Genomic DNA, 14,964 nt, shown 5'->3' with positions numbered 1-14,964 from the left:
AAGCTTGTTTGAGTGTGTTATGCCTCTCTTTAGCTCGAAGCTCTGTAGCGAGGGTTCATCCGGCCGCTTTAGATACTTTGTGTATTGGCCGATTATTATCGGGAGGTTTTACGTGACGGCTTATTGTTGCCTATTTGCACGACTGGGAGTGCTTGAATTGCCTCCCTTTTATTTCTTCCAGCCGAGTGTTGAACACTCGGTGATCTCGTAAAAGGCTTACTTGTGCCTGGTACCCTTCCGCTGTTGGGACCACGAGGATTCAAAACACCTGCTAGCTTTGCTCGTGCTAGTAGCGTGTTCTTATTTTACTGGTTGGCCTATATAAGTAGTTTACAAGGTCCAGTTTGTCCCGCTGCAAGGGCAGAACTGGGGTCTTCAGGTCCGCCCGAACGATCGTTTACTATCCTAGTAGACGTATTGTTGTGGGAACATCCTAACTACATCTGTAGCTAGAGTTCACGTGGGATTTCCAACACCACAGTGACCATGATGATTACGGCATGGATCCGGTGGATCTGAAGATAACACAGCTGGGATGATGCGTCAAGGGAAGAAGGGACATGCAGCCGAGCCTGGTAAGGGATTTAGCAGATGAAAGACATAGAAGGTAGAAATCCAGGCAGGTATAGGCTTAAGTATCAATACAGTCCTCAATTTGCACAGTAACACGCAAGTGCCTTCCCGCCCTCAAGAACCGGAACTACATTGGCCGTACGAGCTCCGTGAAGGTTGGGAATTGCGAATCTAGTGTTGGTAGCGATAACTGGATAATACATTGGCCAGATCCTACAACCTAGTGAGCTTTCCTATACACGTGCAGATCCAACAGGTTAACCGAATTTACTACTTGGTCGGTTACACCCTAGAGGTTCTCAACTCTCAAGATCCCGTCACAGGAGGCGGCAAGTACGACGCAAAGGAGCTACAAAGGCAAGGGAACACACCCGCAAGGAAACCCTACGGCCAGATCCACGATCTAGGCCCCGGATCCATAAGCTCGAATATTCGCTTAGGATTCGGAACCATCCACGGACGCAGAGTGAAGATTTTCCACTGCTGCTCCACCCCATCCCCACGTCTCGCCAAGACACTCAAGCTTCACCACTTGAACTCTTCGGAAGTTACCGAGAGAGCAAGATCCCGCCCTACCGACGGGTACACAAGATGAGGAAAGTTCAGCAGAACACGGATCATCGGGGGACCCCCTCCGTTAGTCGGTGTCTGGGCGCAGTTGGTAAGTTGGATCCAGCAATCTCGCAGATTTTGCTGATCCCGCTACACCACAGACGCTTACCTTGAAGCCGGACGTCGCTCTGTGTGCTTGAGTGGAAATTCTGTTCTGTATTTAAGCTTACCCTTTCGGGTATATTCCTAATAAGAAGTCCTAATCAAATATACAAATATCAAGTGAACCATGATCCGTTATGGATCTTCTTGCATGCCAAGCGTCGTCTGCACCGTCGCATGAGCATCTTTAACGGTCCGCGCCCTGTCCCAGACGGTGAACGTGCCTTCCAAGGGTCGCTGAGTCTTCCGCGAACTCATCCCAACCGCCACTGAGGGTTCGTACCGTAGATGGTCCGCTGAATGCGAATCCGGCCAGTCTATTATTAATAATAAGGACAGCCTGGATTCAGTGACATATGCCCGTATCCAATACTCGTGGAACGTTCGGAGGTGACGCCGTCGAGTCCCTTGCACCTTGGCGTCTCCGTACATCACCTGACCGAGGGTTCGTCGCTTGAACATCTTGGGCGGTGTCACTTCTTTGTCGACGGGTGATAATCCGCAACTACGGAGAAATCAATACACCACAGATGCCGTCACTCCAGCCTGGAAGGTACGTCACCATGTTGGTCTTGATGCGCGCCACGGGTACAGTCTCGAGAAGTGTATGGTCACCATCAAAGAATGCGTTCTCTAACAGATGCTATCAGTCGTGAACTCCTCATGGAACTTCACATTGCCACTACGAGCTGTTACCACTTGCGCTGTCACCAGGTCAATGAACTTGTAGCCTAGGGCTGCCTCACTGTAACCCAGTAATAAACACAGTCTTACATTTGCTTCCAGCTTTTCTTTCGCCTGTCTTGACTCAGGAGGAACACGCACGTGTGCTAGACAGCCCCAAGTTTGCAAGTCATCCAGCATAGGCTCTGATTCGTACCGTTTCTGGTGCGGGGACACCAAGCCCAAGGTATTGGTGGGCAACCAGCTCAGCGTCGTCACCACATGCAGAAAGGCTCCTCCCCACAAGGGCATGGCGGCCGGCGAGCACAAGTGCTGAATGGTAGGCTCTCTGATGACAACAGTTCTATTTGGTGCGATTTGATTGGATAAAATTTCATGTCGAAATTTACTTGCTGTCGGAATCAACAAGTGCGATACGGTACTTTGAAGCAAGTGCTGCACACAATATTAGGTTCGTTTACACCATGTTATAGTCCCCCTTTGGCACAGAGGTCTCAGTATGAAAAATAGTGGTGCTGGGTGAATTGCAAGATCGAGCGAGGATGGACAACGGCCGCAAAGGCTTGACGCTCATCGGCGAGCGCGTGCTGCATCACTGGACGGACAATGGACGTTTTGATGTGTACGTAGAGCCTGCAGACGTGGCATTGGGCTCAGAATGGTCTTAGAATTGATGTCTCTGTTCCGTGCAGACTGGCGCGTGTGACGCGAGGCTTGGACGATTTTTCAGCCCCTGATGCGGACTCTGGTGCGTGTTGCAACTGAGTTCACACAGCTAATCATGGATAGGCTAAACGCTGCTGCTGTAGAGCTACCACGTTTGTTGTACGAGCTCGTATGGAACGTTTTAAACGCCAAGTTGACCAAGCAGGAGATGCTGGGACTGCTGAAAGAGGCCGAACTGGTACAGACACGTCCTGAAGCAACCCTTTTCACTACTATCTTAATGGTTTTACACTGTAATACTCTGTAGATGAAGCATCCGAAGGCGTGTGACCTCTTGACGGACCTGCTGTGGGTCATCAGCAACGAAGTGGAGGCCAGTGAACGTGGCCATGATCGTCACACATCGAGAGAGTGGCGCAATCTTTGTGCACTGGTAAAGTTCGTAGCAGACGAGAAGCTTGTGCCCCTATTGAACCTCAAGGGTTTACTCGAGTTCGACCTACTGCACGACGCCGAGCTGGCGCCCGAGCCGCAGCTGCTTGCTAAGAAAATGGTGCGTATCAACACGAAGACTCTATATACACAGACCAAGTACAACCTGCTGCGTGAGGAGACGGAAGGCTTCTCCAAGGTGCTGTGCCTACTGCACACAGGCGTGGCCAAGAGCCAACTTGAGGCAACCCGAACGGACTTGATGGCGCTCATTGGCTACTTTGATTTAGACGCAAATCGGGTTTTGGATTTGGTGCTGGACGCCTACGAGATGCGCCCGAGGAACGACTGCTTCGCCCAGCTTCTGGACATTTTCAAGCGCGAGAGTTTACCACATGTTATGGGCTTTAAGTTCCAGTTCTACAAGCGCGATCCCCCCGCTGCGGAAGGAGTTACGACACCACGCTCGCTTTACCGTCTCGCTGCTACGTTACTGAACAAGGGGCTGCTGGATTTGGAGGCGCTTTTGCCACACTTGGCGCCGTCTCGAGATACCATTTTGAAGATGTCATTGGAGCATGAGAAGGAGATGATTAAGAAAGCGGGGTCGTTTGGCCAAATCAGTCTTGCTGCTAAGAAAGACACTGACAAGCCGGGAGGCGACGATGAAGCAGCAGCGGCTGCGGAGAAACGCAAGAAGGACACAGAGCACAACCAGGTGTACGGATTGATTATTGGGCTCTTGGAGATTGGCGCACGAGAACGAGCCTTTGAGATGATTTGGTGGTTCCAGAAGAGAGGAGTAAACCCTCTTACGTTTACACCGCTCACTACAGAGCTCTGTGCTGTTGTGAATGTGATGATTGAGGAGGTGTACGCTGCTCTGTCCTATCGCAGTCTGGAGCTTGTCAGTGACAAGAGCGGTGCATCAGCGACTTTTTCAAAAAAGGCAAAGGCGGGTACGAGCACGAGCAATCACTACATTCGTCGTGTGGCTACATTAGAAGACTGCGTGTCTGAGGTTTTCCCGATTGTGGATATGATTGGCCCGCAATTGTTCCACGACCAGTTTCTTTTCGTCAAGCTGTTGCGAATCGTTGGCAAATCAGTTGAAGAGCACGCCAAGACGACTAGCGCTTCAGGTGACAAGGACGAGAACGGTACTGCTCTTCTGGACAAGGTAAAGTCGCTGCTAGTGAATACGTTCCTTCCTGCGATATCTCTACAGGAATGCAACCCGAGCACGGCGTTCTTAGTGTGGGAATTGGTCAAGGGCTTGCCGTGTGATGAACGCTACCGCCTGTACCTCCATTGGTTCGAGGCGTACGACAAGTTTCCAGAACTGCGTCTGAAAGAGGCAGAAGTAGTGCAGAGTACACGCGGAGTCATGCGACGACTTACAGCGGACCGAGCGAAGCTGTCGGCTCGCAGTCTGACTCATGTGGCGCACTCGAACCCTTTGATCGTGTTTCGCACGATGCTGCGTCAGATTCAGTCGTACGATAACTTGATCCAGCCCGTGGTGGATTCCTTCAAGTTCGTGACGCCACTGGGGATGGATGTGCTCTCTTTTGTTCTCGTAAGTGAGCTATCAAGGCCGCAGAAATCTATGAAGTCGGACGGCACTCATGTCTCGCTCTGGCTGACGTCACTGGCCAGTTCTCAGGAAGTTTCTACCGCAAGTATCCGAACGTGGAGCTGGCAGGCCTTCTGCAATATCTCGTCCAGCGTCTTCAGAATTGGGCGTCTGTGGATCTCATTGTGCTCAGCGAACTGTTGACGAAGATGGGCTCGTGTTTGAGCTTGGAGGATATCTCGGCGAGTCAGCTGGAAGCGCAGGCTGGGGGGCCACACTTGTGGTACGAACCGACAGATCCAAAGTTCCAGAACCGTCGAGCCATCCCAAGACTACGTGATGCTCTGATTAAGCGAGATTTAGCACTGCCGCTGTGTGTTTTGATTTGCCAGATGCGCAGTCGTATCGAGTACCATGAAGACCGAGAGCTGCCGCACCTAAAGTTGCTCGGTCGTGTGTTTGACACTTGTCAGCTCACTCTCAGCCAGCTGCTGCAGTTCTTGGCTGGAGTGGTAGACCCTTTGGTGTACAGGAAAATGCTCCCGTCGATGACGACACTAGTTCAGGACTTTAATGTGCAACCGGAGCTGGCGATGTCTCTGTGTCGTCCAGCAATGCGCAGTGATGATCCAGTACTGCAAACTGCCCCGCGGGGTGTGCACGCTATTGGCGGCTCGAACACAGCTAGCAACGGAGCGGCTGCCAACGGATCAGCAGCCAATGGTACTTCCAGTGGAGCCAAATGTTGGTACATGTACAATGACGATTTCCTAGACGACATCCGACAAGCTCTGTGTACGAGCGACGGCCCCGACCGCAAGCTTAAAGACCCGTTCACAGGACTAACACCAGAAGTGTATGCGACGTTCTGGGGTCTGAAGCTGTACGATATCCATATCCCGTTCCAGCAGTACGAGTCGGAAATCCTTCGTCTGCGTAACTCTGTCACGTCTGGAGCCAACGCATCACTTAGTGCAAGTGAACGGAAGAAGCTGAAGGAGAAGACGACGCAGATGATTGACGTGTTGACCACGGAACAGAAAGAGCAGGTGGCGCACCGGAAACGCGTGTACGAGCGACTGGAAAAGATGAAGAGCAAGTTTTTTAAAGACGAACCTAACGACCACCAGACTGCCATCGATGAGTTACTGCAGAAGTGTGTGATCCCTCGCTCTCTCATGTCGCCTGAAGACGCGTTGTTTGCTGCCAAGTTTATGGAGCGTTTGCACACTTTTTCCACGCCTCAGATGAGTACCTTGCAGTACATTCACAAGGTCAACATGAAGGTGTCGGCGATCGTGTTGTGTGCTACAGAGCGCGAGGCGAGCAACTTTGGTATTTTCATGAAGGAGACGCTGGGACTCATTCTGCGATGGTACCAGAACGGTGCGACGTACGATGACGAAGCGATCCACGGGAAGATGGGCTTGAGTCTGGATCTGCACGATGACAAGAAGCGTCTCGCTCATCGTCAGTTCAAGTCGGCGTATGCGCGTTGGCACAAGCAGCTGGAGCTCGTGTACACGACGGCTCTTTCGAGTGGCGAGTACATGCCCATTCGTAACTCGCTGGTGGTGCTTACGAAGCTCATTGATGTGTTCCCAGCGGGTCGTGGTACAGCAGACGTGATTTTGGTGATCGTGGAGAAGCTGACAAGTGAAGACCGTGAAGATATCAAGATTATGGCCAAGCGGTACTTTGCGCTCTTGACGAAGCGGAAGAATTCACTAGTCGACGACAGACTCCTACGAACTCGCAGTGCGCCAGCTAAATCTCCGACTACTGCGACGTCCAGCAATGACAAGAAGAATACAGCAGACGTTGAGGAGGAGGACAAGAAGAACGACAAGGATGACGATAAGGACAGCGACATCAAGCGTGAGAACTCTACAAAGCCAGTGCTAAACCGTGCTGAAAGTCAGGAGCTGGAAAGCGGGGAGATCGTGATGGGAAAAAACACTAGTAGCAACAACTTACTGTCTGTAAGGACTGAGCAGCGCGACTCGGAGCGTGGACGTGGTGCTAATCGCAATCGCAATAGCCGTGGTGGACGTGGTGGCTCAGCTGAGCCACCTCATGACCGTCGCAGTCGTGTAGAACGTGAAGAGTCTGAAGACCGTCGAGACAGCTCAGCTGAAGCACCTCGTGCGCGCCGTCTAAGTGAAGAACGACGCGGTCATCGAGACCATCGTGAGTCATCGCCCGCGGCTGGCAGCAACTCGATGAACGCGATCGAGACGCGTGAACGCAGTGGCTCAGCGTCCGGCAAACACGAGAGATCGCCAGCTCCGCGTCGGAGTCGGTCAGGGGATCGAACGGAGGACCGTGGGAACACCAGTGAAAACCGGCGCCCTTCTCGCGAACGTGGACGTGAGCGAGGCCAATCGAACCGTGGAGGTGGAAGAGGTGAAGGAGGCCGTAGAGGACGTGGAGATCGCGACACGAACGTGCAGCTCAGCAGTCGCAGTCGCAGCCATGATCGTCATGAACGGAATTCGAGAAATCGTGGCCCAATACACGGACGCGAAGACAGCGATACGAACTCGGTAAGGAAACACTTGGTATCTTCGAAGGCCGCCAGTACCGGTAGTCCAGCACGAAACGAGGAGCCAGTCAAGTCGACGTCGTCGCCAAATCCAGAACGTGATGCTGAGTCTACCAAGTCGAACCGAGGAGCGAGACAAGAGCGTGAGTCGGAGCAATTTGCTCCTGACGTTGGTCGTACGAGATCACGCCCAGCAGAGCAATCTGAGGCTGCGTTGCGTCGTCAGCTGACGGCTGAGAAGGAGGCCAAGGCGAAGGAGGTGCAGCAATCTGTTGAGCGCACGAGACCAGCGGCACGTGATCGCACGCGGCCTCCAGTTCCGTCCACGGCGACGGCGTCACCGGCTGGGATGGCCCCACCAACTGGAACCCCAACTGGAGGCGCTCGGAAGATCGTGTCGCTCGTGTCGTCGTCTCGCAAACGTGAGCGTGAACCAGCGAGTGAAGGCGAGACACCCACAGGCAACCCGCCAGAAGGAAAGCGACGTCGTGATAACAATGGCAACGGCAACAATGGAGGCGATCAGAAAGGTGGGCCTGATGATAAACGCAAACGAAAGAACAAGGGTGGAGGTGAAGGCAATAAGGGGAACAACCACCACCAGCAGCAGCAGCAGCAGCGTGATCAAATGTAAGTGGCTGATACTTTGACGCAGAGGAAGAGACCTTAAGTGCTAACATGCTTCTTTTGGTTGATGTTGTACCTACAGGCGTGGACGTCAAGACCGTGGTGGCCGCAATGGTGGAAATAACGACAGACGCGGTGGTCAAGAAGATCGTGGCGGCAATGGAGGCAACGGAGGAGGCCGTCGGCGCGATCGCAATGACAACCGTGGAGGACGCCGGTAGACTTGGGACTGTAGATATCCGACACGACGAGGACTACCCACGAGCGACTACGGAAGTGGCCAGCGTATATTCATGCTCATGAGCAATTAGCAGAGTGTGTGCTTGACTTAGATAAGAGAAACAACATGTAGTGGCTCCAGAGGCGTCTCTCATATAATCCGTCTCGTGCACCTCTTAAGTATCATCATCAAAATTGAACAGAAATCTTCGTTAGTGATGGCGCTGCGTCGTCTTGCGCTTGTGTTCCCTGGTCAGGGCAGCCAACGTGTGGGTATGGGCAAAGATCTGCTGGCAGACTGGCCGCGCATCGTAGGCGACGTACTAGAGGAGGCCAGCGAGGCTACGGGGCTTAGTTTACGGCGAAGGATGATGGAAGGTCCGGCCGACGAGCTCACACTCACGCATGTGGCTCAGCCGGCGCTGCTGTCGATGTCTGTGGCGGTGCTGCGTGTTTTACAGCATGAGACGGAGCTGCCGCCTGTGCATTTCGCTCTGGGTCATTCACTGGGTGAATACTCAGCGCTGGTGGCGGCTGGGGCCATCGAGTTCGCGGATGCTGCTCGTCTCGTGCACCTCCGCGGATTGGCCATGCAGCGAGCTGTTGCGCCTGGTGTAGGCGCCATGGCGGCTCTGATGCCCGTACGCCCTGAAGACGCCGAGTCGCTGTGTCAAGAGGTTACAGTTAGCACGGGAAAAGTCTGTCAAGTGGCCAACTACAACTCGAACAAGCAGACGGTCATCAGTGGCGACGCACAGGCTGTCGCCGCTGTTATTGCTCAAGCAAAGGCCACCAAAAAGGCACGGCGTGCTATGCTACTGGACGTTAGTGCTCCTTTCCACTGTGAACTGATGGAACCCGCAAAGTTGGAGCTGCACGAGCACCTACAACAGTTATTGCGTGACGATAAGCTGAAAGAGCCAAACATTCCTGTAGTGTGGAATGTCGAAGCGGAGGCGACGCCCAAGACACCCGAGGAGATCGCTGAGGTCATGGAGAAGCAGGTCGTGCATACCGTTCGTTGGAGTGACAGCGTTGACTATTGTGTGGCCAAGGAAGTGGACCATTTTTTTGAGTTGGGGGTCGGGTGTGTGCTGAGTGGCCTCATCCGACAGCAAATCGGCACGAGCGACGTGTTGACCACGAGCTGCGGTTCAGCAGACGAGGTGAAGGCGTTTCTCAAGCAGTCGAACTAAGTCACGAGATTCGTCAATCACGTTTAAGCAGTCAGAGCCACTTTGTGCCCTACTTATTTGTTTGTTTCTCTCTTACTCCAGTCGCTTTCCGTCCAGACTCCACATCCTCAGTAGGCAATTCTTTTGTATCTTTGTGTGTGCGGCTGCTCTATCGTTAGGAGAACAGTGTAAGTCTCTACTCCTCCTCCTCCTCCTCCTCCAGAGCCGGCGGCTCGCCGATCTCACTGGACTTGAAGGAGTAGCGCTTGCTTTCAGGGCCACTGGGACGCCGCACGAGGAACTCCGTACCAGCGCGTTTGGCCAGCGCCTCCTCTCTACAGTTGCAATTTAGAACCAGGTCAGCACCAGCAGCTACAATACCTTGAATGGTCAGTAATTTCTACCTGGCGAAGACCTCCGAGTCCGTCTCTGGGACGTTCGTGAGGCCCAAATACAGCACGATGGGACCGCCCAGCATCCCCATGTAGGCCGAGTACTCCCATCCTTTGCGCTCGAATCGGTGCGTACCCTTTAAATCGACAATAATAGTTAGAGTGGGCGCAAATTCGACGACGAGAAGCGAACACGACGCACATTGTTGCTGATCATGGCGGTCTCTGGCATGTGCACGTGCGGCTTGGCATGACTGGCGAAGCCGCGGGCGCCCAGCAGGCGCACACAGCGGGTGAAGGGCTGCATGGTCGCTCAAGTGTCAAGGTGTGTCTGCGCCGCACGATCCCCAGAACAAAATGGGCAATTTAATCATTTTTTTGATTGGATAAAATCTGCGTTGTAGGCACTTAGCCTGACATGGCTACAGTTATCTTGAAGTTGTCTATTCTCACTGTTGTCGCCGGCCGTAGGTGCTTGCAGCCATATTCTCAGCGAAGTGCATCTCCTGCAAGGACACGGTGAGCCTCGGAACGAACCTAAATAATGCGCGCCCTTACCTTGAAAGGAGCGATTGTGATTGGGTGGACAGCAGCGACGTCAACGAGTGAGTCTCGGTGGCTACTGAGCGGTTGATCCAAAGTACCTCGGGAGTATTCTCCGCAGTAAGAGATCACACCCATTACGTCCGATGTGGCTGGATTGATAGGTCGACGACGACGCGCCGACTCAGCGAGTAGCAAGACGAGCGGTTTGGCTACACCAGGAAGGAGCGGCACTAATTGCTGAAGATGTTCGTTAGCACGGGAGTGGATGAAGATCTGGGAGTTTACACGGAAACATGGTGAGTAATGCCTTGGGCCCGACTTAATCAACTCACCTGTGAAGCTACGACGGTGAGCAATTCATTCTTGAGAGCCGAATCGCGTCGTGCTTCGATAGCGCTCATATCTGCGTCGACACTTTCTGCCGCGGCGGAAAGGGAAGCAGTCGCAGCTTGCAGCTTCTGCTGTGCCTTCTCAAAGTCCGGTGGGCTCTTTTTCTGCGCCTCAGCGTTGCGCTGAGCCGAGTCGAAGTCGCTGAGCTGCAGTGTACATGATAGTTAGAATGGCCGCAGGCCTCACAGACCCTCATACTTTTAACCTTTTGCTTAAGATTTCGGAGCTGCTGACTCAAAGCGGCATTGCTGCCGCGCATCTCTTGCAGCGGTTGCACCACCGTTCGATACTGAAGAGATTGAGCCACATCGAGCACATTTGCCTGCAGTGACTGCTGAATCTCCTCCACTCGGAGGGAGCTCTGGGCTAGAGCTTTAACCCCTGGAGACTGACATCCAGACTCGCCTGTAATCATAGTAGAGCCAGGTGAGCTGTATCGTAGCAGACAAAAACATTTTGTCTTTACAAATACCTTCTTGTGCATCCTGCATTTGAGATTCAAAGAACGCTGAAAATGCGTGCATCAACTGGGCTGTGGCTTGAGCGTACGTGTGCGTTGCATTGGTGTAGTGCGTCATAGCCCTGGAGAGCTCCTCCAGTCGGTCATTGTAGCGGTTGAATCTGCAGAGATCGTGTTAGGCTAAAGCACTCGAGTCGAAAGTTCCTTTTTCCCCTCACACCTCTGGGTTCGGTACTCAAGAACGGGGTCGACACCACCTTCATATCCAGCTCCAATCGACCGTGCGATCTCGTCTTTCAACCTACAAAAGTACAACCATCAGTGCGTACTTGATGTCTGCAAGAGAATACGGCCAGTGCCCTCACCGCCGTGATCCGTCCTTCACGCCCTTCATGAGGGAGCCATCCTTCACGTTCTTCATCAACTGCATACCCATTCTCGCATTGGTCAGAGAGTATCAAATCGTGTGCGATCCATCTTCGGCCTACCCAAGATGCCATGATTGCTTGTTGTCTCTCGAGACCAACTATTAAACGACCCGTCGCACCCACAAGATAGCTAAAACGGCCATAGATAGTCTTAGCCCGGATTGATAGGCCTCGAAATTTACATGGCGGCATCGATGAAGATAAGGTGCATATGAGGAGCTTGTGGGATTTATGTCGCATCACTGGTTCATTCTTCATTTTCCTATTTCCTGACAGCTTCTACCTTCACCACTACTCTGACCTTTTCAATATCATGAAGTTTGTTTTGGGATTCTGCGCGCTGTCCACATTGCCCCTACAAAAGCGATGCTCGTCCTTCGTTCGTAGCTCTAATTCCGAACGGCAAAGGGGTGACTGGTGTTGCTGCATTGGGCCACATGAATGCTGCCGGAGGAGGGAGAACGAATCCGTTCGGCGAGGCTTTTGGAGCCGCCGGCCGCGAGTGGACGAAGGAGCTGTGTGAAGCGGACTCGGATGGAGACGGAGCTTCGAATGGTGAAGAGCTCGGCGATCCATGCTGCACCTGGTCGCCTTCAACTGGTTTTAATGCCTTCTCCCCTTCAGCTGTGCCGACTCATCCTGGTGTCGCCAACAGCTTCTCGACTGAACAACTTAATGCCATGACATGCGGCGGCGAGGCGGATCTCAACGTGGTTGCTTCCAATGGAGACGCTTCGTCGACTGCTTCTCTATCTGCTTCTGGATCGCAGGGCTTAATGTCGTCAAACTTTGGCGACACTAGCAGCACCAGCGGCTCCTTTGACGACGTGGTTGCCCCAACGATCCAACCTCGCTTCTCTTCCGGCCCAAAACTCGACCAGACCTCCCCAGCTCCCGCTACTTCAGTTGCCCAGAGCCTGAAAACTTCGGCAGTTGCTCTCTACTGCTTCAGCATTATCGCGTTAGCTCTAGCGATGTAACTACAGGGTACAGTATTCGCAGTTCGTTTTATCTCACATTTTGTCAAAGTCGGTAGAAATATCGGTTTCCAGCGGTTTTGGTTAGTGACATCAAGTATAGCGATTGTTTTTTTTTTACCATTATTTCGTAGTAATATCTACAGTCACACCTCCATAAATGACGCCCGATTGGTTCGGGAAAAAATGTCTTTTCATTTATAGAATTGGTCACATAGAGAAGTGGCTACATGTAGCCATCTTGCTGAAAGTAACTATCGAGTGTCCGCTGTCGCCTACGCTTCACCACTTGCGTTCGCACTAGCTTTGTCAAAGATTGCATCATGCTCTGCTGGTCTTTAGTGTCCCCCTCGCACTGAAACAGAAATGTTGAAAGCTCCACGCAATAAGCGAGGGATGTCGATGCAGGTACAGGTGGGTCATCTTCTTGGTTGTACTGTAACTACACAGATTCATATAGCTCACCCTGATCCAAAGGCTGGACAGACGACGTTAGATTAGGAGGAAGAAAGCGTACCTCGATGTTTGAGTATGACCGGGTAATCTTGTGACTTGAGGCATTGTCAATCAACAGCAGGACCTTGCGATTTTAAACAGCCATCTTTAAGTTGAAACTTTGTACCCACTCGGAAAATATTCGGGCTGTCATCCATGCTTTTTTGCTTTTGTAGTATTGAACAGCCTTGCCTTTTAGCGCACGAGCACCCCCGCCAATAAACAACGTGGGTTTTCTACTGTGCCAATCACGACCGGGTCTAACTTGTGCGAACCCGCTGCATTACAACAGAATGCTATTGTGATACGAGCTTTATCGCGTTTCTTTCCTTTTCTGCTCATAGTTGCCAATGCCTGCTGAGTGTGGCGGTGTCATGGTGCGAGCGGGAATTATAAAAGGAATATTGACGGGATTCAGCTGGAATTTGAAAGTGAGAAGGATTCTATGGTGGACGGTCACCTGTCCAGATAGAGAGTTTTACCTCCGGAATTGACTGTCATTTAGCGAATAGAGAGGGTTTTAGTCAATTAGAGGGACTGGTATAATGAACCTCATATAGTCTCGTTTGCTTTGAGATACTACATTCAAGTTGAGAGCTAGTGGTCAGTTATAGAGGTCCAAATAAGGAGGTGTGACTGTACTAAGCAGGATAAGCGGGTAAAATTAAGGCCGTGTTCGGTTTGCAGGGGCAAATCCAGCTTGTTTGAAAATAAGCTAGAGCTGTAGAACAGTCGTTTTGTTAAGTAAAATAAAGATAAAAATAAGTGATCGTGTTCCATCAGAAAGAGGCTGGATTTGAAGGCGTCTGCGACCGCCAACCATTATACTCAGGTAGACAAAGAAAAAAAGACCAATCACCAGTAAAAAATGGTAGACAGCGACCACGACGACGACGATGACCTGTGGCTCCTCCAAGCGCTTGCTAAAATGCAGCAACTCAAAAGCAAATAGCACTCAAGGAACCTATACCACGGCTATTGAGCACAGCGACCCCCAGCCATGTTTTTTCCAGTCAATCTACACCAGTCCTAATCCATTTCTGTTCCGCGATCACTTCAGAATGGATAAAAGCTCCTACGACAGTTTTCGTCAGTGAGTGTAGGAGCATAGATCTTGCTGTCCCAGCCAGCACCACTTAAGTCACATAAATCTCTTTAATACATCGTATCCGTACATCAGTCTTGAGTATTTAGTTTTGCATTGGTCTGCCAAATACAATAATACGGTCAGTACAATAGTGTCGGACAACTGAAACCACTAACCTTTGTCAGCAGAGATTCCCTCTTTCGCTAGGCGCGTTACGATAAGCGCCCAGCCCTTTGACTTGACACCTTTGTCTCTTTTTAAGGAAGCATCGCTGCGCGCTGCAAGGTAGCACTTAAGCAGCGCCTTTTCATCCACACGCCTCCAGGTCGCCCTTTGTTTCTTTGTCTGCTGCTCCATCCGTTGGTTTTAGAACTACTGTCACTGTTTTAAGGGGCAAAGGAGGACGAATCAAATTCAGCCCAGAGCTGAATTTTGAAACCAGTCGTTTGGAGCTATCCTGCTGGATGTCATTTTTTGTGTTTCTTAGGCTGGCTGAGACATTCCAGCTCTTTAATAACAATTACAGCTGGTTTTAGCTTAGATCAAACACGGCCTAATTAAAGAACAGAAAACCTTTAACAGTAAACGAGCAACTGATTGGTCCAAATCACTGTTTAGATTACGGTGATTTGGACGTTTGAAGCACAGTGCAAAGCTCGTGGTGAGAATTTGAAATTTGAAAATCTTTCGCCAGGATGTCAATTTTCCACAAAATGTTATAGAAACCTGTAGAGATGTAGCACGCGCGATTCTCTATTGAAGGGTGCCACGTAGAATGCTTAGGGTCTGGTTTGCAGCGGCCGAAAACAACAACAGCATTAGTATGGGCATACTTTGGCGAAATACGACAGTACTATCAAATGACTTGAATTTGTAAACACACCGCTTGACACGTATTAAACAGATGCCCCGCTTATATTTTCGGACTGAGGAAGTACGTGTAGTTACCACGTCAACTGGTTGCTACTTTTCCTCAAA

General features: G+C 51.5%; 5 protein-coding genes across 5 annotated transcripts; 3 read left to right on the top strand and 2 right to left on the bottom strand.

Moving 5' to 3' along the window:
- Positions 1-2,513: 2,513 nt before the first annotated feature.
- PITG_14284 (uncharacterized protein) lies at positions 2,514-7,616 on the top strand (the record flags this gene model as incomplete). Its single annotated transcript, XM_002899319.1, has 6 exons — positions 2,514-2,593; positions 2,664-2,719; positions 2,781-2,875; positions 2,945-4,727; positions 4,775-7,486; positions 7,582-7,616. 6 exons carry the CDS (start codon positions 2,514-2,516, stop codon positions 7,614-7,616), a joined length of 4,761 nt encoding a protein of 1,586 aa, XP_002899365.1.
- A 638-nt stretch (positions 7,617-8,254) lies between these two features.
- On the top strand, positions 8,255-9,232 carry PITG_14283 (malonyl CoA-acyl carrier protein transacylase, putative; the record flags this gene model as incomplete). The annotated part of the gene is made up of 1 exon (XM_002899318.1): positions 8,255-9,232. The coding sequence occupies one exon, from the start codon at positions 8,255-8,257 to the stop codon at positions 9,230-9,232; it is 978 nt and encodes a 325-aa protein (XP_002899364.1).
- Positions 9,233-9,249: 17 nt separating this feature from the next.
- PITG_14282 (uncharacterized protein) lies at positions 9,250-9,950 on the bottom strand (the record flags this gene model as incomplete). Its single annotated transcript, XM_002899317.1, has 3 exons — positions 9,250-9,546; positions 9,616-9,740; positions 9,806-9,950. The coding sequence occupies 3 exons, from the start codon at positions 9,908-9,910 to the stop codon at positions 9,408-9,410; spliced, it is 369 nt and encodes a 122-aa protein (XP_002899363.1).
- Positions 9,951-10,052: 102 nt separating this feature from the next.
- PITG_14281 (sporangia induced conserved hypothetical protein) lies at positions 10,053-11,420 on the bottom strand (the record flags this gene model as incomplete). The annotated part of the gene is made up of 7 exons (XM_002899316.1): positions 10,053-10,109; positions 10,162-10,422; positions 10,482-10,685; positions 10,745-10,944; positions 11,012-11,160; positions 11,220-11,300; positions 11,365-11,420. 7 exons carry the CDS (start codon positions 11,418-11,420, stop codon positions 10,053-10,055), a joined length of 1,008 nt encoding a protein of 335 aa, XP_002899362.1.
- A 320-nt stretch (positions 11,421-11,740) lies between these two features.
- Positions 11,741-12,407, top strand: PITG_14280 (uncharacterized protein; the record flags this gene model as incomplete). Its single annotated transcript, XM_002899315.1, has 3 exons — positions 11,741-11,745; positions 11,792-12,163; positions 12,230-12,407. The coding sequence occupies 3 exons, from the start codon at positions 11,741-11,743 to the stop codon at positions 12,405-12,407; spliced, it is 555 nt and encodes a 184-aa protein (XP_002899361.1).
- Positions 12,408-14,964: the final 2,557 nt, after the last annotated feature.

Source organism: Phytophthora infestans, genomic scaffold (genome assembly GCF_000142945.1).
Source record: "Phytophthora infestans T30-4 supercont1.32 genomic scaffold, whole genome shotgun sequence".
In the NCBI taxonomy this organism is placed as follows: Eukaryota; Oomycota; class Peronosporomycetes; order Peronosporales; family Peronosporaceae; genus Phytophthora; species Phytophthora infestans.
The sequence above is the reverse complement of the archived record's forward strand: the minus strand, read 5'-3'. Positions and strand labels throughout refer to the sequence as shown.